Below are 25,929 nucleotides of genomic sequence, written 5' to 3' on the forward strand. Positions count from 1 at the left end.
CACCTCTGTTTGGAATTACATGCTGAGATTTCCCAGTTAGCCAGTTTCTAATTAGCCTGTGTCATGTTGATTTTATATCATTTTAATTTCCTAATCAACGTGCCATGTGGTACCAAGTCAAACATCTTACAGAAACCAAAATCTACTGCACGTTCAGTGCCAGGGCTGGGAGGTATTTGGGGAATCCAATATCCTAACGCAGTTAGGGCCAGAAGGAAAGAAAACCCAACCCAACATGCTAATATAATCATCAAATTGCAAAGGATGATAAATACCATGAAAGAAAATACGCAACGTGAGAGGGCAAAAAGATTTCCCATAGAAAGCGAATGCAACCCCCCTTTCTGCCTCGATGAACTGGCTATTATCTCGGCTCTGCCCTTCAAAGCCTTAATTCCGACTCGGGATTACTTTCCCCATCTGCAAACCTAGATGTAATCAATGAGAGCAAGGCGGCTACTTCTTCAACTCCAGGCTTGGGTTTAATCATGCTTGTTTATGGTAGAAACCAATTAAAATAGCCACCAAATTAGGCAAAACTTGGCTTTGGCTCACAGCATGGAACCGCAACACGGGGTGCGGGAGCCAGCACTCGTAAAGGGGTCGTTTCCCCATGGGACAACCCGTAAATCCGTGTGTTTTCAGCAGCAAATCTTTGCTGGTTGTACAAAAGGGATGTCGAATTTTGTCTTTTATGGGATTTAGGATTCTTTTTCCGGCGAGGTGAAGCCAAAGGCAGTGCCTTCGCAGCGATGCACACAGCCACAGGGAGCGCAGGCGCTTATTTAAACAGTTATATGCTGTATTGTTTAATAGAAGTTACAGTAGGATAAATGTACAGTTGGAATCAACATGCTAATTTCTAACGCAATTTAACCTGTAAACCATGCAGTCCATTTTTTAATCAGTCCATCTCTTTTTTTTTCTTTTAATCAGTAGCTCTGCTAGTGAGTTTTAAGGAAAAAAAAAAAAAGTTCCCTTTAAAGTTAAACCTAATTTACTAAATTTTCCCCTTATTGTGCAACGACTTGTGCAAAAAAAGCTGTTTTCACCACATTAGTTTACAAAATCATGTCCTTCCCCCCGCAAAAAAAATAAAAAGAGAAAAGGCAACACGAGCAGCCAGTGGACAGGGAGGGATGGGGATGAGGGCGCAGGTGTGTTTTCATGTCAAAATTAAAATCAGAGGGATGAGCCAAGGCAGAAAGCAACTCGGCGCAGACTGGATTCCAGAAGCATGACCCTGGGCTGCCCGCGCAGGTTCTGGGGTGCTGCCCCGGGCCCGAGGAGCTGCAGGCGGGATGGATGCTCGCTCCGGCCAAGGCGCCCCCAGCGCGGCCCCGGGGGCAGGAGGGGGGCTCGAGACCAGAGCGGCAGCGGCAGCAGCAGCAGCCAGCGCCGTCGGAGGTGAAGCAAATCACCCAGTCCCCAGGTCACAGCCTGAGCCCCCCCCCTCCATCCACTGTTTTTGGGGTGAATCCTGCCCAGAGCACAGCGTCTTTGGGCCACTTCCCTCAAACGCACAGCTTTCCCAGTCGACAGCAGAGACGGGCCCATCTTGAAGTCATTTGCGATGAGATTTATTCGTGAGATGTGTTCCCTTCGAGCTCCCCAGCAGTGCGATAAACACACGAGTCGTGCTGGTGGGGGACACGCACGGGGCCTCTGGGCATCGTGGAGCCCTAGAAAATGGGGTGCAGAGACCCCTGCTGCATCCGGGGACGGGACACGCATCCAGCCAGGGTGCAGCAGGGTGCTTTGCTGCTCCGAACCACTCGATGCTCCAAAAAAGCACCAAACCCAACGCGGAATTAAAGGGAAAAGCCGAACGGAGGTGTGGCGGAGAGGTAGGAAACAACCAAGGGCAAAGACGTCTCTGCCTGGGGTTTGAACACTGGTTTGAAGGGATGCTGGAGGGGCTCCTACCACAAACCTCCCTCACCTGCCACTCCCCAGCATCGCTGCCCCGGGGGGTAAAAGATTTTACCCCCAAACCAGCTCCAGCGCAGGAGGTGCCGCCAGCAGCTGATGCCACCGGCGTGGCCCCGGCTCCGTCTCAGCCTCTTTCCACGCTGCCTCCCAGCGTCTTGCAAACAGTTTGGGGCCAGCACACAAACCCCCACGCCTTCTGCCCAAACATCCATTTTCGTAGCAGCACAAAAGCAGCCGATTTTTAAAGAAAACAAAACCAAACCAGCCCCTCGAACAAAGCATCAGCCAGCTTCTCCTCGCCCCATCACAGCCCGGAGTTGCGGCTGGATGTCGAACAAAGTGCAAAATCGCTACGAGCATCTGACTTGAACTCCAGCCCTAGGGATAAAAAGACACCCAGAAAAATCTCCTCCTCGCTCTCGCACACAGGCACGCACGCTGATGTCTACCGGAGGCTCTTCCCCCTAACGCCCGGGTACGGTTTGGGCTGCAAGTTAGCACATTAGAGCCTTTATATAAAATTATTCCCAACCCCTGGGCTGTCTTGCAGAGCCCCTGAAGGTTATAAAGAAGATAAGACGTGCGGATGCTCCTCATGGAAGACAAACTTGTCTTTTTTGTTAATATTTTTTGTTCTCCCCCCACTGGTGCTGAAATACGTGTGTCGGGTATGGGAAGAGGAGGGGGATAACCCAGTGTCTTCCACAGCCACTGCTGAACAAAAAAAACCTAAGGAAGGTTCAATGTATGTACACGGAGGTGTTAATAGCAGCATTATTTGTTTTGGAGGTTGCAAATCTTCCTTTACTGCAGGGGGTTCTGCCGTTTCCCACTCCCCCCTTATGAATTTATAGCAACAACCTTTCCCTCATAAGCAATACCATCCGTATCGGAGGACACCAATCATTAGTAAGAGATTTAGAGGGGATTTTAAATGTCTTCCAGGGCTTTTTAAGCAATCTGTTTAAAAGATTAATTTTATTTTGAAGGGATGGAACTGCATCTCTTGGAACAAAAAGTTAATTAGGACCAGAGCACCAAAATGCCATTTTTCATCCCATTCTGTGACTTGCGGTTAGGTGCTTGACCTCCCGAAATCAGAAACTCGCTGGATCCCTCCCTTGGCCGAGTTTGACTTTCCCAGCAGCGAGGCCTGAGCGCCAGAAGCCAGTTTCCAGGATCCCAATCCCGGCCTCTCCGAGCAGAGCTTAAAGGAGCAAGGAAATCCATCCCGGGCAGGCAGGGCAATGCCGGGCCGCTCCTGTTTTAACCAAAGCTCCGTGGAGATGGGTGGGAGAGCTCAGATGTGGGATGGGGAAGGCTGGAGCATCTGAAACAAGGTCCTGCCCCAAAATCCAGCTGCTTTGGGGTTTTTATGCAGGTGCCCCTTGCACAATGCAACGGAGGGGTCACCCCTCGGGGGGGCAAAAAATGGGGTTTCAAGGCGGTGGTGGGAGCTGGATGCTTTTTTCCGCTTGCACGGCAGCAGCACAAAGCCCCTTCCCTGTGTCTCGGGGACCGGAGGTGACGCTGCCGGGCGGTGCTACTCTTCCTCCCTTCATCCCACACCTAGCATGGAGGAGAGGAAAACCATCCCAGCTGCAAAGCACCGCCTCGCCCGGCAGCAAAGCCAGCGGCTGACAAAAGCGATTAAAAATTGTGTTTGACAGTCTATCCTCCCACTAATAAAAACTGGAAATGCCAGAGCGCCTTATTTGTCATGCTCGCTGATGCTCAGTGATGCCGTTGCCAGCATCTGTAGCAGCTTGGTTCTGAAGGATTTTAAAGTGCTTGTTAATATTTAATGGCCCTTAACTGATGCGCCCCGTGGACTGAAGCTTCCCCTGTTACTGTCGCCATCGCATAGCTGGGGTTTTGTTTCGCTCTCCATCCTCTGGGTAGGCGCTCCGGTCTGATGCTTCAACCGGCCGATCCCACCTGCTTTCGCACCCCCTTTGCGTTCTCGTCCCCGCATCTGTTCCACAGTGGCACCGCTGAGGGATGCGGAGGAGGAGCAAAAGCGCCCCGTGGTCCTGCAGCTCAGGGGACAGGTCGTGTCCGGAGGGCTGGGGGCTCTCCCATCGCTGCCGGGACCATAAGGACCACTGTGCTTCCCTTCTCCAGGTATTTGGCAAGGAAGAGTTTCCCATTGGAGTCTGGCAAGCTGGGCAATTCTTCTTGGTTGTGCGGGATTTAGGATGCCAAGATCGAGCTGGGGACCCCCTGGGGCTCACAGGGGCTGTGGCGAAGCCCCCAGGCTGGTTCAGGCTCAGGTCCAGTGTTTCAGAGAGCAGGAAAGAGGTCGCCAGCAGGGAATGGCCTGAGCTCTCTGTCACTTGTCCCCCTGAAAGCATCTATGAAGATGATCCCTTTCTGGCCACGCTAACACCAACCTTCATTCAGCTCCTTTTCTCCTCCATCCTTCTTACATGTACTTCAAAGAGACGTTAAGAAGAAAGTAACCTCTGATGCCCCCACCAAAAGCAAGGAACCGTAAAGCCTGGTTTGGCTCTTCCCTCCTGTTAATGCAAATAATCCACGGGTCCTCGTGGCTGGAGACGGCTCGGACAGGACGACAGCCCCAGAAGGTCATTGCTGACAATGTGCCTATTTCCTTTCAGGGTTAATTAACACGTACCCTTATCAAAAAGAAAATGAAAAAAACCCAAAAGTATTGCTGAGGAACAAGGAGGGAAGATAAAGCACCGTCGCTTTCACGCAACCAGACCTGGAGTGTCAGAAAAGCTCCCCGGGCAAGAAACACACAGCAAAAAGTGCCCGTGGTCAGAGAGCAAAGGGACCGAACGCACCAAGAAAGTGCTGCTGCCCTTCTGCAAACGCCACGAGGCGATGTTCGAACACGTCCTGCCCCTCTGGAGCTTCGGGAGTCTGCGCCGAGGGACGGGGAGGAGAAGGAACCTCGCTCTGCACGGCGGCAAAAGACCCCTCTGCTTCCAGAAGCCGTTGGAGAGCTGAGCCCCCCCCCCCCACGCCTTCAAACGAGGGTGGGGAACGGGCACGGCTCGTGCCCCCGCGGAGGCAGCACTGCCAGGGCCATAACATACCCCAGGAAGATTTTCATTCCCTTTAACATCGGGGTCTGGGAGGAGGGGGAACCGGCTGGATAAGCTTTCACCTGCAGTAATTAGAGTCAAAAGGGTAACGAGAAGATAAGGGCGAAAGTCCCCTCTCTCTGTAACCTGAACCCTGGGATTAAAGTCCTGTTGGTAGCGTTACCGTCCTCCTCAAAGGCTGTCTTGATTTGAGCAGAGGATGTCTGGGCACCTCCACAACAGAGAGGGGCATTTTGTCCACAGGCACTTCTGAGCCGGGGGTTGCGGAGCGATGCTGCTCCACAGGGGGCACCTCCTGCCGCCTCCGCTTTCGGGAACTTCCAGGAGGTTCCTTCCCATCGTCCCGGCCAGCGGCGAGTTTGCGGGGCTGCTCCGCGTGCGGCGCAAGGCAGAGCGCACGCGGGAGCCAGAGGGACTTCACCCCGTTGCGCTGTGCCAGGGGGAGCAGGAAGATAGGACATCAGCGTGGAAAAGGGGAGCAAAGACAGGAGAAATCCCTGAATGGAGTGTCCTGGACACCAGGAGAGCCCAGCCTGCCTTTGCACCGCCCCTGCTGAGCACCTCTCCCCTCCCGTTACCCAACCGTGCTGGATGCCAGCAGCAGCATCCCAGCGCCAGACCGGCGCTGCGGGACGCCCTGCCGGATTACCTGCTGGCTCTCCCTTTCCAAATTTAATTAGCGAGGCAGCCCTTGAAGCCCTTCTACATTCAGTGCAACCCCAAAAAACACCAGCAGGTCCTAGGGGTGGAGCTCAGGGGGTGGCGATGCTGATTACAGCCGTGCGGGAAAGGGTTGTGGCTCCAGCGATCTGCAGCCTAAGGTGGGAATCAGCCCTCAGAGGGAAAAGAGGAGAAAAAATGGGAAATGTGCCTCTTTTCCTACCTAAATCCAATAAGCAAACTGGCAAGACACGCTAACGGGTGACCTTCTTTCTAACCGTGTGCTCTTTTTTACCGGAGCCTGTGAGAAGAACCTGAAACCACGACTCCTCCCTATACGTTTTGTTTTCACGTGTTCTGCAACTGAATAAGTTAACAAAAGGAAGTCAGACCGATTCTTTCAATTTGGCTTATAAAAAAAAAAAAAAAAAAAAATAATAGTCTGGGTGTGAACTTCCCTCTCAGGCTCGAGGATTTACTGTCGCTTTATAAACCCCTGAAAATAGGGGTTTATAACAGGAGACTCCGGACGCCACCTTCACGAGCAGCGCCGCCTATCTTCCCCAGGATTGTTTAACAAGGAACATTTTGTCACCAGGGTTTCATGAATACTATACAGGTGAATAAAAAAATACATATATTCTCTTTGAACAAGAATCCCAAGTCCAGGCGTGTGGAAGGCTGCGGCGCAGGGACCGGCGTGGGCGGGAGGTCCCCGAGACCCTCACGAGTGATGGCTGTTGATCAGGCTGCGGAGCTGCTTGGCCACGGTGTCTATCAGCTTCTGCTTGTCCCTCTCGTTTTTCCGAAACTGGGCGAAAACGTTGTTTTTTCTGCTCGTATCTCTCATCCTGCGCAGAGCAGAAAGAGGTTATGGCACAGGTATCGCTGCGCGATTTTGCAACTAAGCCCCGTGAAGGAAGCGCAATGAAACCCTTAAGCCTCTCGTTCTCCCCTTCCAAACAGCTTTTGCTACGTCCCCATGTCACCTTCGGAAGTGGTAAATGACAATGCTGTAATATTAGGAGGAAATAAAAAAAAATTAGCATCAAATCCACAGCATTAAGGCTTCTTATTTCAATGGGTGCATTGCATGCGGCCAGGAGATGCAGCTTTTGTGGCAGCCCGAAAGGTTCAGAGCTGTGAACTTAAAATATTACACAATATGGTATAATTTATATTAAAGGAAGGAATCCAGCACCGGCTTCCTCAATTTAAAACCTTCTTGGGAGTTGCATTTTTTTTTAAATTACATTTAATACCCGAAGTAGGTCCCCAAAAGGCAGAGACAAGAAGAGCGGGTGGTGCGATGGGACCTGAAGGTGAAGCTGGTGCGGCTCCATCTCCCTCCGCCATGCAAAGCTGGGGGGTTCATGCACGTTTGCATTCACGGACGCGTATTTTGGGAGGGGGGGCAGCTCTCGTTGCACGCTCCAAGCGTTAGCTTTACGCAGGCAGGGCATGCGCCGGCAAGGGAAACCACCCCACAAGGGTCAACCCTCCAATAGCTCCTGAAGGTATCAGCCTCAACATCCAACCCGCTGCTTCTCAGCCGGCACCGCTCTTTTATAATACCACAATTTGTAAATTATTTTCTCCATGAATCAGATCTGGCAGAGGCAGTTGGCTTTGGACAAGTCACATAAGCTTGTGTTTTCGGCTTTGGGGACCTAAATGAAGCATTAAAGTGACTGGGACACAGCGCGGATAGTCCCTGGGAAGCTGGCGCTTCATCAGACCAGGGTTTTTGAGTTAACCAAGCACAAATCAAACCTCTTGAAACTTATTTAACCTATTTAAAAATAAAATCTAAGGTTTTTAGTGCTTCAATCTTCCTAAATAGAGCCAAGGGGAATCTGAAATGTTCCCAAAAACATCCAGCTTGGAACTGGAAACAAGGATAACAGCTTTATCCCAAAGGCTAATTTGCTAAAGTTGTAAGTGCCCAAAGACACAGGATTACAATCGAGCTGCTTTCCCAACAGTAACAAGATAGCTTGGAGCACTAAGATTCAGCAAAATAAGTATTATTTTTTTTTCTTTCTCTATTTTTTTTTAACCAAAGCAGGTTGCCAGCTGCTCCGCCGCAAGAACCAGGGAGCGATCGCACCGATGGGAAGCGGGCTTTTTGAGTCGCACGGGTTAGAGGTGTCACAGTACCATGACTTTTGCCAACAACCATCCTCCCATGGGACGCCCGTTCCTCTGGCAGTGCTGTACGGCTCCAGCGGGCTTCAAATCACTTTACCAGGAGGGCTGAGCGCTGTGTTTCTGTTTCACAGGCTATGTGGGGACATCAGAGGTGCTGAAAGCAAACCTATACGTTCAGAAACCTCCGCCCAGAGCTGTAGCCATCGCTCTCCATCACTGCCTGCTGCAGCTACCCCCATGTAACGCGTGGGGAGTTCACAGCAGAGCATCCTCTGCCCTAAGAGCCCTCCTCTCATCCTGGGCATCCTCGGAGCCATCTCCGATCCCGTGGGACCTGTTCAGGTCCATGAAATGCTTTAGAAGTAACGCATCTTGCATGCAAGAAAGCCTTGTGTTTGAATGGTTAGAAAGGAGTCGCGTGGATAAAGCCGCTGGATTGGGATGAAAAAGCTTTACAGTCGGAGCACCGATCCCACAGCAAACCCACACAGGTGGATCTGACAGAGTGGGGACGAGTGTCTGGGAGGGACAGGAGCTGCCCATAGCTTCAGACAGCGTGTGAAGGCAGAGGCACTAAGCTATGAAGTATTATCGACGAATGAAGTCGCCTCCAGGACACACAGCCCTGCGGAATTCGGGTGCGCTGTGCCAGGGACCGGGCAGCGTCGGCAGCGGCTGCACCCGCGGGAGAGGCTGAGCTTGCAGGTCTGCTCGAGGAGACCCCGCCGGCTCCGGCCCTGCCGGCGCAGCCCTGCGGACGAACACTGAGCCGCCGTAACGTGGCCGGTGTTCAAGGCGTTCAGAAATGCTGGCCTGTTTCTCTTCCAGCATCTGGCTGTAGGAAAGAGCCAGTCCCTGGTCAAGGGGTGCATCCAGACACCACGAATATCAGCTCTGAAAGAGGGAAGCGATGCTTTCGAGCAGCTCTTTAGAGGATCAATCCTTTTATTTCTTTAAGCATGTGCCTGCAGAGCCCTGGGACAACCAAGCCCGGTTTTGTAATGTGGTCCCTGCGCGTTAGTGCAAGAGGAAGAGGAAGGGAAAGAGAGAGCTCAGCTCTGTCCCCACCCCTGTCAACAAACACCACCTTCAACAGAGCCAAGCTTTGTTTAAATTAATCTATTAGAAAAAAAAAAAGCAACAGAGTAAAAGCTCCTCTTTTAGCTCTAATTAGTGCATTTGAGATGATAAAGTTACCGGAGGGAACCGTTTCAAAGACAGCTTGCATTTAGATCATTTAGTGCTCTATTTAAATCAAACAATAAAGTCACTGCAAGGTGAGGGTAAAAGCCCAAGCAAGCAGCATACTTACACTCGTGATATCCTACGAGAGATGTGTGATTAGGAAAAGAGATAATGATGAAAACAAGTTACAAAACGAACCAGTGGATCAGAATTTCACGTCGCCTTGTCGGCAAAGCTCGGCTGCCTACGGAGAGGGCTGGGGAGGTGGGCTCAGTGCGCGGAGGGGAGCGGACGTGCCTGAAGCCACGGCCAGGTCAGCGCAGAGTCTCGGGGGAGCTGGAGCTGGTGGATGATGCACGGAGACTCCCCAAAGGGCTTGAAGCCCGAGCGGGGACAGGGCAGAGCCCGCCAGAGCATGCAGGCGATGCCATGGCAGCGACGCTGTGCAGGCGATGCCCTGCGGGCGAGGCCAGGCCACGAGGATGCGGGAGATGCACGTGCCAAGCCGGTGGCTCCACCAGGGCGGCCTCCGGAAAGCAAATCGGGTACGTGAAGATTGCCCTTCTTGAGATGCTTTTTGGGGAGAAAGCTGGCAAGCTGAGCCAGGGTTTGTGCTTTTTTTTAATACCACCACCGAGCACGGATGCTGTGCGCTCGAGTACTACCTGGGGAAAATGGCCAGGAGCGTGGAGCTGCCCTCCTGCTGTCCCACTACCTTCCCAGCAGCTCCCACAGATCCCAGCTCGCTGCCTGCTCCCAGTCCCCTGGCTCCTCCAGCTGCTTCACGTCCAAGCTCTCAGGTTTTTACCATTTTATTGATAGCTCTGAATATACCTCAGGCTTTTCCATCAGGGACGTCGGGTTGCGAATATGTTGCGAATAACACAACATATTACACAGCACATATAAATATGTATATAAAAACAATGCTATCATGTATAGAAGTGCTTTACACACAGCAACTACCTAAGTTTAATCCCTTTGTTCTGTACTGATAATATCTGGATGTCATAAGTTGCTGTGAAATTAGCTATTCTCTGCGGAGAGGAGGCGGTGCAGTTACACAGACCACAGATAATACAGATGCAACTCCCAAGCTCAGAAGCACACCAAAGTCGGTCTTCAAAAAGTGTAGCCCCAACTCTAAGCTAGTCACCTTCTCCTCTGTAAGCAACGGAGAAAGAGAAGAACTCCAAAAAACAACTCAGACTCCTCCTAAGGGTCTGATTTCACGGTAAACCCAACCAAATCTGACCACAGACTCGCTTTTCCTGTCTGCTCCTCCATGCAAGACTGAGCAGTGGAGTGCCCATGGCATGAGCTGCTTGGAAAATTATTAATTATCATTTTTGGCAGGTTATTTCTCTGTCAGACCAGCTGGAAGGCCTGCTGTGAGGTCTCGTGGTTGCGAAGGGGCAGGAGTAGGGCTGATCCTCCCAATGAGAGCCTGGAGGTCTACCAGAGAAAGGGTCATCTGGGCCACCTCCAGCCACGGGCAGGTTGGGTGACTGGAGCACTTCTCTCCCACATACTAAAGGGGTTACAAGCGAAGCAAATCCCACTCTTTGGGTCTGCAGCAAAGCCGTGGGCTTTCCCTCCTTGCTGCTGGCTTGTAGGACTGGCACAAGCCTCCTCGCTGTGCTCCAGGAGGGATCCCAAAGCCCCGCAGAGGCCACCGGCCGCTCGCCTGACGCGTCCCGGCGCTGCTCCTCTGCACGGCTCCAGGGCTTGGGCTGAAGCTGGGCAAAGGAGGCTCAGACTCAGCCTTATCAAAGAGCACGTCCTTGCTCAGGGCAAGCCCCGGAGCACACAGCCACCTAAAGACACTGGCCCTGCCCCATAGCCAGGCTTTTAGCACTTGATCCTCCCCCTGGATCCAACAGAAGGGAGAATAGAATAGAATAGAATAGAATAGAATAGAATAGAATAGAATAGAATAGAATAGAATAGAATAGAATAGAATAGAATAGAATAGAATAGAATAGAATAGAATAGAATAGAATAGCCTGTTTCAGTTGGAAGGGACCTATAAGGACCATCTAGTCCAAGTGCCTGACCACTTTGGGGCTGACCACAAGTTAAAGCGTGTTATTAAGGGCATTGTCCAAATGCCTCTTTAAACCCTGCCAGGCTTGGGGCAGTTACACATGCCTGCAGGCTAGCAAATTTTAAATGATTCTGGGGGCTTGCGATACACCTTTACAGTGGAATTCTGTTGTATGACAAGGAAAACTCTGCTTAAGAGTGAAGCAAAAAGGCAGGCCCTCAGCCAAGTCAATGCATTTTGATACAAAACCTGGGATTCAGGTTAGTGGGGTAAAACAGGGTTTTTCCTGTTTGAGCTCCCGCTGCCCACCCGGGGGTAAAAGCTTTGCTCACTGGATCACAAGGAGCCTCCTGCTCCCCAGGCTGCTCCAGTCAGGCACCGCGTGCGATGGAACGAGCTGCTAAAACACGCGCTTGCCCAAAGCGAGATGGGGGGGTGTGAAAAACCATCCCGGGTGTCCGGATCCGCACTCACTTTTCTAGCAGGATGAGGGCTGTCGTCGGGTTCACGCGAAGGTACTTGCACGTGGGTTGCCCGTAGTCAGCCAAATACGTCGACCAGTCCCACTGGATGAACAGATCTAAGAGCTGAAGCAGCCGCCGGAAAGAAAAAACAAAGAGATACAGGATTTTAAAAAGCTGGTGAGAGAGCAGGAGGTTTATCTGAAAGTTGGGCAAGGGTCCTGGGCAGGTGGCGTTAACCACCAAAAATGGTTTGCAGTCTTTATTAATTTATTTAATGTTATTCCGCTAATGTTTTGTTATTAAATTATTCATATTTATTTATTAATTTACCAATATTTAATGTCAGTTTATGTATGGCTATGTTAATTTAGCCATAGTGCACTCCTATGTCTATTTTTAGGGTGAGCCAGCGGTACGGGGGATATGAAGACTGAGACACCCCAAGGAGGTGGGTGGCAAAGAGCACCCTGATGCCCTCAGCTATGGCAGGAGGGCATTTTTGGGGTCAAAGTCACCACAAATTTCTTCTGTCCCCAAATAACCCCCAGCACTGCTCGAACCACGCCACGAGGATTTCTTATCACGCTTGCGCCATCTCAACATCTTCCAAGTGCTTTGTAAGCGTCTCTAATGATGACAGCTCCCCGGGGAGGTGCAGGACCCATCCAGGAGCTTAAGATAAACTCATCCAGGGTTTACCTTGGGTGAACACAGCTACCAGAGGAGACTGGGATTCCCAGGTGGTTTCCAGACATTTGTAAGAGAAACCACCAGTCCCCAGCGGCGAACGAAGGAAAAAGCAGATTAATTCAGCTGTCCGTGACAGTCCCTGCTCCAGAGCCCCAGAATTCACACCCAAAGCCCTTCATCTCTGCAAAGGACCCCCTCAGTGTCCCACTGCTCCCTGCTGTTCAGGTGAAGAGGGAGCAAACTGCAGCCCAGGTTTCCTAAACGCCCTCTTCCACCCCGCCTTTCACACCCTTATTTTCCTTAAAACCTAAACAGGAGCTCCCACACCTTTCCTACACGAGGACCTCCTCACCCCGAAGAGGACTTGCCCCGCCACCCTCCCACGAGAGCACAGCTGAGGATGTATGAGGTGAAACCTTCATCTCCATCATCTAAAACAGGCTAATTAAGAGCGGCTGCATCTCCCCCCGCCCCCCCCCAACCTTCTGCCTTGGGGAGCTGTTGTGACCGCTCTATTGCAGGACAGGCTGCCAAGCGCGTGGACGTCTTCATCGCCCGCGTCTGCGCGTCCCGGCGCCCACTGCCGAAGCCCGGAGAAGGAGGACCATCCCGCGGCCAAGCGAGGACCATAGAGGGCTCATTGTCTCCGCGTCTCCATGGTTTTCTTGGAGACTCCAGCACTGTTTAACAACACATCCCGCGCCCCCATAAAGGGGATTTGGCTCCTCCGAGACCTCAAGGTTCAAAACAAAAATGTGCAACAAGATTCTTTTTGACTATGTAGGTCAGGGCAAAGAAAACAAGCTGTCGGGAACAATCTCCCAGGCTGGCGGGGGGGACGGATTAGCCGGGACCTAAGAGGGCTTTTCCAGCCTGCGGTCCCGCGCGGCTTTGTACGGCGGGTCCATTGTGTTAACTACAAACCCGAGCTGAACATCACCGGCAGGAGTTTTTCCCAAAGGGCACCTTCAAGAGACAACCTTAAATATGATTTCACAGGGTCTTTTCATACAGCACAGCGGGGCCAAAACCCTTCTATCGGCTTTGCCGGCTGCTGGGGGAAGCTGTATAGTTGTACAGGCTAAATCGGATCCCCCCCAATGCACCAAAGTCCTCTTGCTGGTGGCCCTGGGGGGGGCTGAACGTGCCTCTGGCAAACCACGAACAAAGCAGCACGAGTTACTGCCAGAGAAAGGGCATGGCTGGACCGTCAAGGGGCCAGATAGCCGTTCCCGGGGAGTGGAAATAAAGCCCCACGAGGAAGGGACAAGTAAGAACCAGAATAAAGAGGCGATGATTAGAAGTGGGTTAGGAGAAGATAATAAAAAGCGTCAGGAGGTGTTACCAACAGGGGAGATAGCAGAGGCTTGGGGAACCGTGCAGGAGCTCAGAGGGTGGGCAGGGAAAGGGCTTGGAGAAACCTCGCACGCATGTCTCTGAAAGAGCGTGGCAAATCCAGCATGGGGAGATTTTTAAGCAGAAGTCAGATGACCGGCCACCTAGGGTAGCCTTAGCCCTTGCTCTCCAGCTCCGGAGCCCGAGCCAGCGCTTGCCATTCCCACCAGGGCCAGTGATGAGCACCTGGGACGGCACATGGTCCTTGGCTCAACAGCCATCTCCGTCCCACGGCTTTGCTCCAGCTCTGCCCCAACCCAGTTCAACTCAGCCAGGCTGAGGCAGTGCAGCTCTCCCGCGTGAGGCTGCCGGGCTTTGCCGGCATGGAACGTGCACCGCCACACCTTCCACTGCGCATGAAGGAACGGCCGGGGAAGCTATTTTATGGACCTCTTTTAACAGGGAGCTGTTGGAGCGGGGCCAGAGGGGGCACAGAAATGCTCCGGGGGCTGGAGCCCCTCTGCTACGAGGCTGGGCTGGGAGAGTTGGGGTGGTTCAGCCTGGGGAAGGGAAGGCTCCAAGAAGACCTTATTGGGGCCTCCCAGGGCTTAAAGGGGGACTCTAGGAAGGATGGGGGCAGCCTCTTTAGCAAGGCCTGTTGTGACAGGACAAGGGGTGATGGTTTGAAACTAAAGGAGGGGAGATTTAGACCAGATATAAGAAAGAAATTTTTTACTCTGAGTGTGGTAAAACCCTGGCCCAGGTTGCCCAGAGAAGCTGTGGACAGCCCATCACTGGCAGTGTTCAAGATCAGGTTGGACAAGGCTTTGAGCAACCTGGTCTAGTGGAAGGTGTCCCTGCCCATGGCAGGGGGTTGGACTAGGTGATCTTCAAAGGTCCCTTCCAACCCAAACCATTCTGTGATTCTATGATTTTACCTTCATCCATCACACTGTTTGGGCAGCCCCAGCTGCAGGCATTGTGACGAGAGTGCAACAGGCACATCTGAGAGACGTGGGGGTGCTGGCTGAGAGCCGGCTGAGCATGAGCCAGCAGTGCCCAGGTGGCCAGGGAGGCCAGCAGCTGAGAGGAGCCCTTCTCGCTCTCTGCAACTGCCTGAGAGGGGCTGGAGTGAGGGGGGGGTTGGTCTCTGATCCCAAGTTACTAGTGATAGGATGAGAGGAAATGGCCCTTGTCTTCACCAAAGACAAGGAAAAATGTCTTCACCAAAAAGGTTGTCAGGCCCTGGCACAGGCTGCCCAGAGAGGCGGGGGAGTCACCGTCCCTGGGGGTATTTAAAAGACGTGTAGATGTGGTGCTTTGGGACACGGTTTAGTGGTGGACTTGGCAGTGCTGGGTTAATGGCTGGACTCGATGATCTAAAGGGTCTTTTCCAACCTAAATGATTTAGGCCCCATCCTAAATCCGCTCCCGGAGGCTGGACCCTCCCCGAGCGCTGGCAGAGCCAGACTCCCCCCGGCCGGCTCACGACAGTGACGGATAGCTTGTGTATTTTACAACTGTTTGCCCACATCAATCTTGCCGGTGAGGCAGGTCCGAGGATAGCCGGGGCCGGCACCTTTGGCCCCCGGCTGCCGGGCAGCGCAGGGCATCGCCGGCGCTTGCAGGGCTCTGCCGCGGGTCGTGCTCCGTAGCAGAGAGGTCTTGCAGGAGGAAGCCTGACGGCTCAGGGCAAGCTGTCTCGAAACGATTTATCTGTCACATAAATGTGGTTTTATTGGTTTTACTGTTTAAACTTTTCACCTCTGCTGCTAAATCTGAACGACCGAAAAAAAAAAAATAAAAGAAAAAGGAGAGGAAAAACCCGCCTGTGCAGCGGCGCTGGGCTGCAGCGGGCCTGCCGGGGGAGATTCCAAACAAAATATGCAAATACCATTAATTCTTCAAACTACAGTCTCCTTTTCAAGGCTATAAATCAAACTCGACAGGACATACACTGGGGGGAAAGGAAAAGAAGGCGGGGGGGGGAAAACCCGAGGAGCTTTTACCGCAATGATATGAAAGCAGAATAAGCTCAGAAAGCTGCAGAGGTGCTGCGTGCAGGGCTGCGAACCTGCAGCTTCCCGGGGCACGAGAAGGTCTTTGCCGCAGGAGCGGGGAGAGGTTCACGTGTATGTTTATAAAAACGAAGAAATGGAGAAGGGTTTGAATATGCCACCAAAAGAAAAGCATTAAAAAGACCTGGGTTTAGACATATATCTGAACTTCTACTCAAATGGTGATTCAAGAGAGGGCAATGCTGGAAAGAAAGAATTAAACTGGGAACCAGTTCCCAACCCTGCCCCAGGCTCCTCTTGGCCGGGGCCAGGAAGCACTTTCTCCCCATTTCCCTCAGGTCCACCTTGAAAAACACTTCCTTTCCACTCCCCTTGTAATATCACCATCTCAAACTCTTCAGAAATGTTATTTGTTTCAAAGCAGAGGCATGTTTTTATGGCCCTCACATCAAGTACAGGGAAAGGATGGTTGCAACTTAATTCCTCGCTGGTGGCAAAGGGAACGGGGACATCGCCGTGACTGTGCAAGCTTCTCCCTCCAGGTGCAACGCAAAGCGGGACAGTGTGTTCTGTCTGACACGAGAGCGCTGAATCTGGATAAAATGCTTTCAGCCAAGCCAGAAATAATGTAATGTGAAGCCAAACTGATTCAAAACACAGTTTGCAAGCTCTGCCAGTGCCCCTGGAACAAGATCAAAGAAAGCACCAGCATTTGCACGCTTGCACCAGCATCACAGCACAACCCTGGGAGGTGATGCACGGTGGCTGGAGATAAAGAAGATGGCAGGAAAGGGAGACCCATGTTTTCTAAGATGAAAATAAACCCACGCCAAAAAACCCCTGTCCTGTCTCAGAGAGATCAGGATGATGTTGCAGGGATAACTCTAAATACGGGACCGTCTCGGCCCCAAGGACCTCTCCTCCCCTCCTCAAGCCTAAGACGTGCAGCTCAAGTTACTGAAGCTCAAGCCTACTGCAGGACAGATGGAAAGTCCTGAATTCCCTGACTTCGTGTAACACCTGGCCCTTCTAATTTTTTCTTTTCCCTCCTGTGAAGTGATGCAGCACCACTCTGAGCATCCACAAACGGGGAGTTGCACCCAAACGCTTCTGACCTGCCGGAAACTGCCGCCTGAGATGCACCAAATGCTCCGGCCTCACGGACGTGTCTACTGGAAGAGGAGTGTGATCATCCCCTGTTGGCAGGGGGAAGAGCTTCTCGGGACGGAACCACCAGGACACCAGACACGATGTTACATCCCCTGGAGCAGGAAGCGAAACTCAGCCAAATTAAAAGTGAAGAGCAACTGTTCATAACCGGAGCTGCTCCAAAACACGAGGGCAGCCAGCCGTCCGGCCAGAAATGGAAACCACAACTCTCTGCTCCCCAGCAAGCAAAGGTTTTGGTTTTTACCAGTCCCTGCTGGAGGGATTTGGTTGCTAACAGACACACATTTTGTTTCTGTTAAGGTCAAAAGAGGCTTCATCACCTCTGCGCTTGCATCTGTGTCTTTCCCCACGCCCCAGCCCTTTCGCTTTTTAATATCCTGACTTCTTGGCGCTGAAATCCCACATGAACTGTCAGTATTTGTAAAAGAGCCCTCACCAGAGGCAACCTGGTGCAAGTACACAGTAACTGGATGGAGGAAGGAGAAACAACCCCATCCTGAACACTAACGCTCACTGTATTTCAAGGTCTAGGTCTCCTTCCTGGAGAAGCGAAGGCTCAGGGGGGACTTTGTCACAGTATTCCAGTACTTAAAGGGTGGCTACAGGGAGGGTGGAGGCTCTCTCTTCACAAGGAGCCACAAGAAGAAGACAAGGGGTGATGTCTCGAAGGTACATCAGGAGTGATTTCATCTCAATATAAGAAAGAAATTTCTTACAGTGAGAACAATCGTTCACCGGAACAACTTCCCCAGGCATGTGGTAGAGTCCCCGTTGCTGGAGGTTTTCAAGATGCGATTGGACAGGGTGCTAGATCACCTCATCTAGGCTTCCCTTCCCATGAAAGGTTGGACCAGATGATCTTTCAAGGTCCCTTCTAATCTGGGCTGTTCTATGGTTCTATGATTCTATCCCAGAAGCAAACAGCCTTTCCCCTCTTATCCAGCACAATATTTACTCCCAGTGACAAGACAGAGCATCAAGATGGCTCAAAAAGGACTTTCCTCTGCCAACACCATCAGAGTATCAGTAGATCCACCAGCAAAGGCACGTTCTGAGGACTGGTTGGAAACATTGAATAAAGAGCTAAACATTCTCTTTCATAAAAGCCCAAATCAGGGAATTCTCATGTCCCTGCAACTGTTTTAGTTCTTCTTCCTCCAAGCACCACGTACAGCAGGAGACTCTTCTCTACTAGCAGTTGTTGACTCTCTGTGGTGCTCAGGGACACACGTTGGAGCCGCCCGGAGCTGGGCTGAGAGGTGTTACTGCCTGACGTGCCTTCTGCAAAGCACCATCGGCTATTAAAAAAAACCCCAAACAAACACCATCAGCACGCATGCATACACACACCGAAGGATGAAAAGGGAAAGACGACTCAAGACCATTAGCTGGCAAATCTTACAACCTGTTACAACAAATTTAAATGCAATTATCCCGGACTTCTCACATCCAACTGAGTGAAGGGAATGAGAGTTAACTTGCTGCATCTTAAAGCAGGAGACAGCCAGGCGTCTGGAGGAGCCTGGCATGGGTCTAGGTGGTGCCGACAGCGGGTGCGTGAGATCACAGAATCATAGAATCATAGAATCATAGAATACCAGGTTGGAAGGAACCTCAAGGATCATCTGGTCTAATCTTTCTTGGCAAAGCATGGTCTAGACAAGATGGCCCAGCACCCTGAACAAGATGGCCCAGCACTCTGGGCCACTTCGCTTGACCTTCCCGAGATCTTCCTTGCGGTGGGCTTTTGGGGGAGGTTCAGATCAACAAGTGACAGCTATGCCACAGGTTTATAGTCAAGCTTTTGTGATGAGCTTTATGTCCCCTGGACGCCAGGGCGCAGAGAAGTGTTAATTCAGTCAGGTTTGGGGGTTTCCCAGCTGGAGGCAGCACTCCTGCCCTGAAACCTGCTGAGGGTCATGTTCATGAGCAACTGCCCTTGCTTTCTGGGGGCAGAAGGAGGGGATTTTTTCAGAACCAATCTGAACCCAGCTCTGAAAAGGTCTGTTATCCCTCCTTATCCTTACAACCTCTAAGTCTGATGTTCTTCTTCCCCAGTCTTTGCTGCAGGCAGCACACAGAATGAACAGCCTTTGATCTGACACCTACAAACCATCTGTGCTTCAGTTTGCAAGAGATCACACCGTTAGCTTACAAACCTTCCGAGATCTTTTCTTCAAAAAGCTCATTTTGCTGATTTAACACCACAGCTCCTTCGATAAAGGTGACAACAAGAGGCTCAGAGGAAGGCAGGCCTTGGGTCCTACCATCGTCCCACCTAAACCTGCCTGTATGAAGGGACAAGATGCTTCTAGCGGGGCCAGAAAACACCCAGGTAAGACCTGGGCCTGCTGGGTACCTCCATAAAAGCAGAAGAAACCACTGAATCCAAACCAGTGCCAATTCCCAGTTTGCCCGTGCCTAAGCTTGCCCACAACCCATCCCCACCACCGGCTGAGCAGCCCCTACCGCCAGCCAGCCAGTAATTGCTACGGAGTACAAAAGCCCGAAGAGTTTCCAACATCAGCAGCCACAGACAAGTACATTCAAAATAATTTATTTTGGTGAGGTTTCAATTATGCCTCGTGGGAAAGTAATACTGAAAGAGAAAGAAATACTCTAACTCATGGGGAGACGTGGGTTTGGACAATAGCATTGCTAAGAAGAAAATGCACCAGGAATTGGAACATGATGTTTGTTCGTTTCCTTGTGAAAGACACAGAGGGTAAAATCGTGGCCTAAATGAAAGCAGTAGCAGGTTTGTCACCAGTTTCACTGGAAACTAAGATTTGCTCTAGGTATTGAATCGCAGAATCACAGAATCGTTAAGGTTGGAAAAGACCTCTAAGATCATCAAGTCCAACCGCCAGCCCAGCACCCCCAGGCCTCCTAAACCATGTCACCACGTGCCACGTCTGCACGTTTTCTGAACCCCCCCAGGGACGGTGACTCCCCCACCTCTCTGGGCAGCCTGTGCCAGGGCCTGACCCCTCTGGCAGGGAAGGCATTTTCCCAATATCCAACCTAAACCTCCCCTGACGCAGCCTGAGGCCGCTCCCTCTCGTCCTGTCCCTGGTGACTCGGGAGAAGCACTGCGTGTGCTTTGCGTGGGGGGGTGGGTAGCACCCGCAGTAACCTGATGTTGCACAAGCCAATGCGATGCACAAACCAAGGGATTGACACACATGGAGCTCAGGGAAGGTCAATCTTATTTTAGGTGCTTACCAGACCCGCCTGCAAGAGAGAGATGGACTTCTAGGAGCTACTGTAGGTCAGAGAGTACTGGACCTCTCTGTAAGGCACATTAACTACACTCAGGTGACCCCTCCAGGTCTCCTGGGCAGATGTCCCACCCGGGGCTGTCCTTCCACGCTCACACGGGAGGGAGAAGAACCGATTTCAAGTTCCTCATCTCACATTTTAACTGGATTCATTTTGCAAGTTAAGGCATCAATTTTAGCTTTCCTTTTTATTTTTTCCTTCTGTTTACTTACATCTGCAAAAGTGAAACAGTTCTTGGAAAACCCGAGCAGAATCTGGAAAGATTTATGGCAGATGGGACAGTATGTAACAGAGAAAGGTCTGAGACCAACAAAGCCCTAATCTGTGCAGTCTGGATTATTTTCAGATTTGTGTTATTGCCTGTTAATAGGTTTTTGTATTTCTTATATCAGACTTGCAGGGGAAGGTCTCCAGAAAGCTTTTTGCCTGCACTGTGTGTGCAGAAAGGTCTTCTGGTTCATCGTTTATTAGGAGGAAAACCTCTGGCTTTCCACCTGCTTTGAAGTAACGCTGTAATTACACGTTTTGACTTCTCCACCGTTTCAGAAGGTATTTATTCCATGGGTCTCGTTAAAATCTTAACAAACACAATTTTACCTGAAAAAGGTTGTGTAGCTCACTTCCGCACTTATGGCAACAAAAACTCCCTTTTGGGTTAAACAAGGCTTTGAGGAATCCACCTTCTCCTCCCAGCCTGCGACACGAAACCACATGAAGGAGCCACGAAGGGTTGTCGGGCTTCAAGAGAAGTGCTGCAAAGCAGCCCAAGAGTGAAGGGTAGAGACGCTGAGGATTAGCACGTCGTGTTATGGTGACAGTCTTGAAGATGGCTGGAAAGTCCCTACCAGCCTCGTTCACACTCCTACTGACTTTGATGGTGCAAGATCATGGCTTTAGTCATTCACTGGCGGCTTGCCCGCAAGGAAGGCTAAACTGAATTCTAGGGAAATCCCAAGTTTCTCTGACCATCGCAAAGCACCGTGCAATGCTGCTTGGGAAACAAAAAAACAAGGCATGAAAATTATTTGGTACAAAACACTGGGATTTTGGTGTTTCGGAATAAATTCAGTCGGTTGTAGTGATAAGCACCCAGTGGGGGGTCTTATAAATGGCCAAAAGAGCAAAAGGGATCTCTGCCCTGCTGGATTTAGGAGTCAATTTGCACTCATAAAAATAATTATTGAGACTCATCAAATTCTCCACGCAGGTTCACAAGCTTGCACGGTGCTTTCCGTCCAGAGAAGGCGACCGTATTTCTACCCTCCAGATCCTACAATCTGCGTAAGACAAAGAGACAATACTGGGCAGCGGCCAAAAGAAATGAGAGCGCCTCGGAAGACCGTTCTCCAGGGACCGCTATTGAATAACACTTTGCGTTTCCATTTAACCGTCACAAAGGGGGATACATTCCCGAAGCAAAGATGTCTCCTTTACAAGCATCCCCCCGGTAGCCTCTCCGGCTCCGACCTTCGGTGGGCACGGCCAGGAGGTGCGTCCATCCCTCTGCTCGGCACGGACGGAGCCTGACTAAATGCTTGGGGTCAGCATCCAAGGTTACGGGGACCAAATCTGGGATGCAGTGCTTGGAAAGCACTCAGCTTGTAGACAGCTATTCTTAGAAGCAGTTTTGAAGCTATTAGGGGGAGAAGAAGCTGGATTTGCTGATAGTAAAAGCTCCCCCTGGTCCCGGTTGGGAGGTGATGGCACCGCCTGCGCAGGTACCCCTTGTATACAGACGTACCTCCTCTGCTGCTAAAGTCCGGGCGCATATAGCCACATGCATTTATCTGACTCGCCCTCCCTGACCCACCCTTCAGAATCAGCAGCTCCAAAGAAAACGTGAAGGAATAACATGGAAAATCCTAAAATCTCAGCTGCAGGTCAGGATGCTTTGGTAAGGAAGGAGAAGAGTTAACAAGAGCAGGAAAAAAAAAGCACAAAACCCCTTAAACACAGGACAGTGGGTTGAGAGGGGAAAAAAGCAGCAGTCCTCCAAATAAGCCCGTACACAAACCACCTCCGTCACTGACCCTACAGTATCAAAGGGGAAAAAACCAAAATCACTTCAAATGCCACCTTTCTAGGGGAAAATGTTCCTGATTATTCCACAGAGCAGGTATTCACAGCTTGAAAGGTTCTGGGCTGGGAGGGGTTAATGCTCCCTGTCCGCTGACGGCTCGGCAGCAAGGCTAGGTACCTGCGGAGCGACCAGGGTCTGCCCAGGCAGCCAAGCCACGTTTTCATATACACGCAGCCCCGCTTGGTGCCACCGGCAGCCAGGACGTGGTGCCCAGATACCCCGACGAGGGGCACCGCGTGGTGTTTTCCCCGTCGGGAGGTTCCCCCCGGCAGTGGGGAGCAGGGACAGGCGAGCCAGCGACACCTTTCTGGGCTCAGCAATGAAGGTCCCTCCCTTCCACGGTACGAGAAGGCCATGATATTTGAACGAAATCGCTCCCGCCGTCCCTAAAGGCACCGGCATCACCTTCCCCGAGCCCCGCAGCCTGGCACTCGCCGGGTACCAAACCACACCGCGGGGGCCAGGACGCCACCATTCTCTTTCCTGTTGCTCAGCTGATCCCAAGTCCTCTGCAAAGTTGCTTTTTTTTTTTTTTTTCTTTTGTTTACACATTAAAAAAGGGGATAAAAAAAAGAAACAAAAAAATAAAACGAGGTGACCTCTCGCTAACCCCAGCCGGTCTCTGAGAAGCTGCCGCTGCCTTCACCTCCGAATGAACTTTCAGATTATCTCAGACAAGATTCACCTTGCATTGAACTTGTACCCTGCGCGGCAGCACACAGTCACGTAACCTTGATTAAACATTACAGCGCAACGCGGCTATAAATTTAATGAGCATTATCGGCGCACTTCCTCCCGCCGTCCTCGGGCAGGGGGAGCGATGGAAGCGCCGGCAGCCGCCGGGAACCAGCCTGGCGTGCACCGGCACAGGGAGGAGATGGAGAAGCAGCTATTTGAGGGAACAGGAGAGAGACAGCGCAGCTCCCGCGCCGCCCTCTGCTCCTGTGCGTGCAATGAGTTGTGTACGGGCTCTGCGGCAGCTCCCGCTGGAGCGAGCGGCTCCGGGTGCCCACCGCAAGCGGGGATGACCCGTGGAGGGCTTGCGCGGCTTTCTGCTCCAAAGACCCAAGAAAAAAGCAAAAAGAAAAGAGCAGCAAGGCACGATAACGGGCCCGGCGGTCCCTTCACCCAGCAGGAAACTTTTCTCAGGCCGTGGCCCCCTAAACTCTGGCTGCCCTCTTCACGCAAAGCACTGCAGCCCGTTGCTGTCCTCCCCGTTGATTTTCGAGACACACGCGTGACGGGAGGCAGAGGCGGCCGCCTCTTCATCTCCCAGCTGACATGTAAGGAAAGGGAGAGCTCGGCATCCGCGCTGGCGGCGGCGATTCCTGCCGCAGAGGTCACTCGGTCGTTCGAGAGGAGAGCGTCTGGGCGGCGAAATAGATACGCTCAAGTTCAAGTGCTTGAAATACCTTCTTTTTTTTTTTTTTTTTTAAACACTCAAAACTAAACTAATATATCCCCCGCTTTTCATGATAACTTCCTCCTTATCCTCGGTGGTTTTGTTTAGCAGATCTATTGTTCTCGGCGAGCCTTGCCCTGGGGTCCAATTTGACTGCGTTCTCATTTTTCCCCCTATGTAACTGATGCTTATTTCTTTAAGCTCTACTGTAAACAGAAAACACACTGCAGTGCCCTTGCCTGGCTTTGCAGGAGGCAGGCTCAGACCTGGAACTACTTTTTTTTCTTATACTTTTATATATAGGAAACAAAAAGATTGGGCTTGCTTCCTTCAAGGATTCAAACACCTGCGGGATGCGGGAGGACGGCTGCGATACCCACGGGCGGTCCGAGCTCCGAGCGGGGACCAAGCGGCTCCGGCGCTGGCCCTGCTGCTGCTTTGCTGCATAAATGGCCTTTTTCTGCTTGCAAGGCTGGAAACATGCCACTTTCCTCATTAAAGACCTCTTTAATGTTCATTAGGGGCAGGGGCCGAGGAGGTAAGGCCTCGTTTGGAGGTGGCATGAAGTTCTTTGAGGGGCTGCAGGTGAACGAGAAAGCCACCAGGCAGCATCCCCCTCGATGGGGGAGCGCACGGGGAGCAAAGATAAAATAAAAAGAAAAGCTTTGCGGAGGGGAGCGCCTCTTGGATGGTCCGAGGAACACACGAGGAGATGGGGATTTGGGAAGAGTGGGCGAGGGGGGCACCAAGATGCGGTTTTGTGCTTCCCATCGTTTACTTGTCCTGGGTTTGGTCCTCACCCAGAGAAAGGGGGAGCTTGGGGGATGCAAGAGCTGCTCGTGCTGCAGCACTAAGGAAAGCTTTTGAGCAAAGCGGGCTGCTTTTTTCCGCTCATTTGCTGCCCTCATGGCTCCTCTCCACCCTGGCACCTGCGCCAGCCTCCCAGGAGAAGACTTACTCCAGCGCAGCTTGCAGGATCCCGTCCAAAGGAGGGATGCAGAAGAAACCAGTGACATTGGGGTCTCTGCCCAAGGCAGGGGACACAAAAAGCAGGGACAAGGGGATGGAGGAGGTGGCCTCGGGTGCTGCCAGCGCCCACCAAGAAGGTTTGCTCAGCTTTGCAAACGCACCGACTTCCAGAGATGTTCCCCCCAAAAGGCGCCGTCGTTCCTCCTGTCTAGCGGCGTCACCTGCAAAACTAATTTGGCCCGTGAAATAACCCGGCAATTTGGGTGGTTGATTAGAACTATTTTTATAAGGCCACGGGATAGATATTTCCAGAGCCTGAAATAGTGTTTGGAAAACAGCGAGAGCCGTTTAGAGCCATTTAGCGTATTCTACAGAGGCAGACGCACAAGCCGATGGATACTTAAAACAGCTGTGAAGACAAGACTAGTAGGAAACATTTGGCTAAAAGCAAACACAGAAATAAAATAACTTTGCAGAAGGTGAGGAAAAACAGTGAATTTGGTAACGCCTGACTTCGGGGAAAAAAAGTCTTTAGCTTCTGGAGACTAATAAATTACCATGGAAAATGTAAAGATTGAAGTCCATTATTTCACCTCGTATTTTCCATCCACAATGTAAAACAAGTCTCTTTTTCGGTAGAGGGGACACCACCAAACTTCCCCCTGGGACAGCTCATCCCTCTCCTTAGCATCTACAGGATAAAGCAGATTTTAAACCCCAAGGCCATGAAATTGCAGGGCTCCGGCTGTGGGCAATGGGCGAGCTGATGCTTTTTTGGGGGGTTGCATGCTCTAGACCCCACACTTTCAGGTGAGTCCCCAAAAAAGTGCTTGCAGGAAGGGTTGAAAGAGGAGGATTTAAAATTCACACTCATGTCAGGTTTGTTTGGGAGCCTGGCTGGCCACCCCTCGCCCTACAGCAACCCTCTTTTGAGAAAATATTGAGCTTACTTGAACCTGTTCCACTTTTGGTGGGTGCACACCCATTTAGGAACTTTAAATCTGTAGGAAACTAATGAATACGGGGAAAAACCCACAACATTCTTGTGCAGAAAGTGTGTAACACTTGATTTGGCATTCTGAAAAACCTCCCGAAAACACCCAGGGTGACCAAAGCCCAGCTTGCATTTAATTAAACCCCCAAGCCCTCACGGGACACGCTTTCCTGTAACTAAATATGATGCTCTGAAAAGGCTGAGCATTGCGAGGGATCCCAGCTGAAGCAGCATTTCATCCTGCTATTGCATCTGCTGAGCTTGCGCTGCAGCCGGGCAGCCCTGGGCACGGGGAGAACCAGCAGGATTTATGGCTATTTGTTGTAGATTACAAAAAAAAAAAACCAAACCAACAAAAAAAACAGCCTTCGGAGGAATCTGAAAACAAAAGCAAAGGCTTTTCCTTACGCGGTGTCACACTAACCTCTGGATGGCCTCGCACTTATTGTCACAGCCTTGGAAAGGTATAAACAAAG

General features: G+C 51.4%; 1 protein-coding gene across 3 annotated transcripts in view; it reads right to left on the minus strand.

Annotated features, from left to right (window-relative positions):
- Positions 1–780: 780 nt before the first annotated feature.
- The window catches only part of EXOC6B (exocyst complex component 6B), a 313,474-nt gene continuing 288,325 nt past the window's right edge, over positions 781–25,929 (minus strand). For all 3 annotated transcript variants that reach the window (XM_064448801.1, XM_064448800.1, XM_064448799.1), the window contains 2 exons: positions 11,524–11,636; positions 781–6,517 (listed from right to left, as the gene is read on the minus strand). In XM_064448801.1, coding sequence (XP_064304871.1) covers positions 6,391–6,517; positions 11,524–11,636 — 240 coding nt within the window. In that variant the 3' untranslated portion in view covers positions 781–6,390. The remainder of the gene's footprint in view (positions 6,518–11,523; positions 11,637–25,929) is intronic.

Source organism: Phalacrocorax carbo, chromosome 4 (genome assembly GCF_963921805.1).
Source record: "Phalacrocorax carbo chromosome 4, bPhaCar2.1, whole genome shotgun sequence".
In the NCBI taxonomy this organism is placed as follows: Eukaryota; Metazoa; Chordata; class Aves; order Suliformes; family Phalacrocoracidae; genus Phalacrocorax; species Phalacrocorax carbo.